Source organism: Leishmania mexicana, contig 43 (genome assembly GCF_000234665.1).
Source record: "Leishmania mexicana MHOM/GT/2001/U1103 WGS CADB00000000 data, contig 43, whole genome shotgun sequence".
In the NCBI taxonomy this organism is placed as follows: domain Eukaryota; phylum Euglenozoa; class Kinetoplastea; order Trypanosomatida; family Trypanosomatidae; genus Leishmania; species Leishmania mexicana.
The window spans coordinates 568-2,880 of record NW_003946397.1 but is presented as its reverse complement, the minus strand read 5'-3'; the positions used below and the strand labels follow the sequence as shown (position 1 = coordinate 2,880).

Genomic DNA, 2,313 nt, shown 5'->3' with positions numbered 1-2,313 from the left:
GGGCAACGACGAGGACCCGGACAACGGCATGATCGTGCTGTGCCGCTGGGACGGTGAGACGCCGCGGTTCTACTTCTGGAAGGATGGCCTGAAGGGTGAGCGCGTCTAGATGCGTCCCTGCTGATGGCTCTGCCGCGCGTGTGCGCGCACTCGCCCGCACCCACGCCCTGCAACACGAACCCTCCCCTTGCTCTCCCCCGGGAGAGTCGGGTGCACACGCGCGCGGGTCTCCCTCCCCTCTGTGCATGGGTGTGCTTGCTTCATGGGCCGTGCGACGTTGGAGGTGCTGCGTGTGCCCACGCGGGTGTCCATCACGTTGCTCCCCTCCCCCTCTCTCCCCCTTCCCCCCTGAGTCGTGCAGTCCTCTCTCGCTGTCTCCACACGTCTAGCATCTGCCCTCTACTCAGCTAACATAACTTTAAAAGGAGCGAGGAGAGATGACGCACGCACACGTGGACATCTTGGGTGACTAATGGACTCTGTTACGCCTTCTGTACCTTCGTTGTTTAGTAAAGCGCGAGGACGGCTCGGGAAACAGACAGGTGTGTGTGTGTGTGTGGACCATGGGGCTAGTTGAAGTCGTGGGTGATGGCACACACGGACGCAGGGGTGTGAGTGACGGTGAGTTGTGTGCCATCACCACTCCCTCCCCCTGCCTGACTCGCTCGCTCGCTCCTCCACAGGCTTTTTATATTTCGTTTCCTTAGAAGTGCCTCTTGTGCGACTGTGTGCAGGCACATAATCTGTCTGTGCGCGCGTGTACGGACTCCTGTGACATTAGGACCCCCTCCGCCGCCCTCCCCTCCCCCCTACACACACACACACACACACGCCCATACCATCATCATCGCCACGAAGATGGTCGAGCCGGAGTCCGCAGCTAGGAAAAAGAGAACGCATTCATCACCACCAAAGCCAGACCGTTTGTGGGAGCTAGAGAAGGAGCGAACAAAACGCAGGTGCGCATGGGGTGCCCTTGCGTGTACCGCTGTGAGTGCGCTTGCCGCAGCAGATGGCAACGGTCGCCACTGTCCTCGGTCGGGGAAGCGGTAAGAGATGACGGGGGAGGAGGGCAGGTGCAGGGGTAGGGCTAGCGCGAGAGTAGTCCTTTTTCCTGTGCGTCTATCTCCGCCCTCCGCCTTTCTCGGGTCTGTCTATTCCTCTTCCGGGGCTCAAGGCGGCCGTACGCTATGGCGCCCGGCTTCAGTGCTCCACCAGACGCGTAGATGATAATGCGTAGGGCAACCGCCAAACAGCGAGTGCACCCGCCCCTGTGTGCGGCGTCGAATGGCGCACAACTTCCACCGTCTTTTGTGTCGCTTATCCACCCCCTTCCTTTCCTCTCTCCTGCCACATCCGTGTTTGTGCAACATCTCACTGCGCTTCCGTGATGACGCGTGCCATGCAATCCCCCTCCTCCCCACCACCACCACACGCACACACACACACCACCACCCCCGCCGCCCGCTCTCCTGTGATCGCTGTGGCCGACGCCCTCCCCCTCCACTGCGCAGCTCAGCTCTCTTGTTCGCTAAGTTCCACTCACTCCTCTCCCCCCGCTTTCTCCCCCCCCCCACTCGTCACCATGAAGATCTTCAAGGACGTGCTGACCGGCTCTGAGGTTGTCTGCGACAATGACTGCCCGTTCGGCGTGGAGGGCGATATCATGTATGTGGTGGGCGGCCGCTACATCGACGTTGGTGGCGAGGACTACGGTATCTCGGCCAACGTAGACGAGGACGCTGCGGAGGGCGCGACTGGCGAAGTTGCAGAGGGAAAGCAGCGCGTGGTGGATGTGGTGTACAACAACCGGTACACGGAGACATCTTACGACAAGGCGTCGTACATGGCGCACATCCGCAGCTACATGAAGCAGCTGCTGGAGAGGATCGAGAACGAGGAGGAGAAGAAGGCGTTCCAGACGAACGCCGCGGCGTTCGTGAAGAAGGTGCTGAAGGAGATCGACGAGTACCAGTTCTTCATCCCGGAGGGCAACGACGAGGACCCGGACAACGGCATGATCGTGCTGTGCCGCTGGGACGGTGAGACGCCGCGGTTCTACTTCTGGAAGGATGGCCTGAAGGGTGAGCGCGTCTAGATGCGTCCCTGCTGATGGCTCTGCCGCGCGTGTGCGCGCACTCGCCCGCACCCACGCCCTGCAACACGAACCCTCCCCTTGCTCTCCCCCGGGAGAGTCGGGTGCACACGCGCGCGGGTCTCCCTCCCCTCTGTGCATGGGTGTGCTTGCTTCATGGGCCGTGCGACGTTGGAGGTGCTGCGTGTGCCCACGCGGGTGTCCATCACGTTGCTCCC

At 61.7% G+C, this 2,313-nt stretch overlaps 1 protein-coding gene across 1 annotated transcript; it reads left to right on the top strand.

The window, feature by feature from the left end:
• Positions 1–1,585: 1,585 nt before the first annotated feature.
• LmxM_24_1500a_1 (uncharacterized protein) lies at positions 1,586–2,098 on the top strand (the record flags this gene model as incomplete). The annotated part of the gene is made up of 1 exon (XM_003886505.1): positions 1,586–2,098. One exon carries the CDS (start codon positions 1,586–1,588, stop codon positions 2,096–2,098), a length of 513 nt encoding a protein of 170 aa, XP_003886554.1.
• Positions 2,099–2,313: the final 215 nt, after the last annotated feature.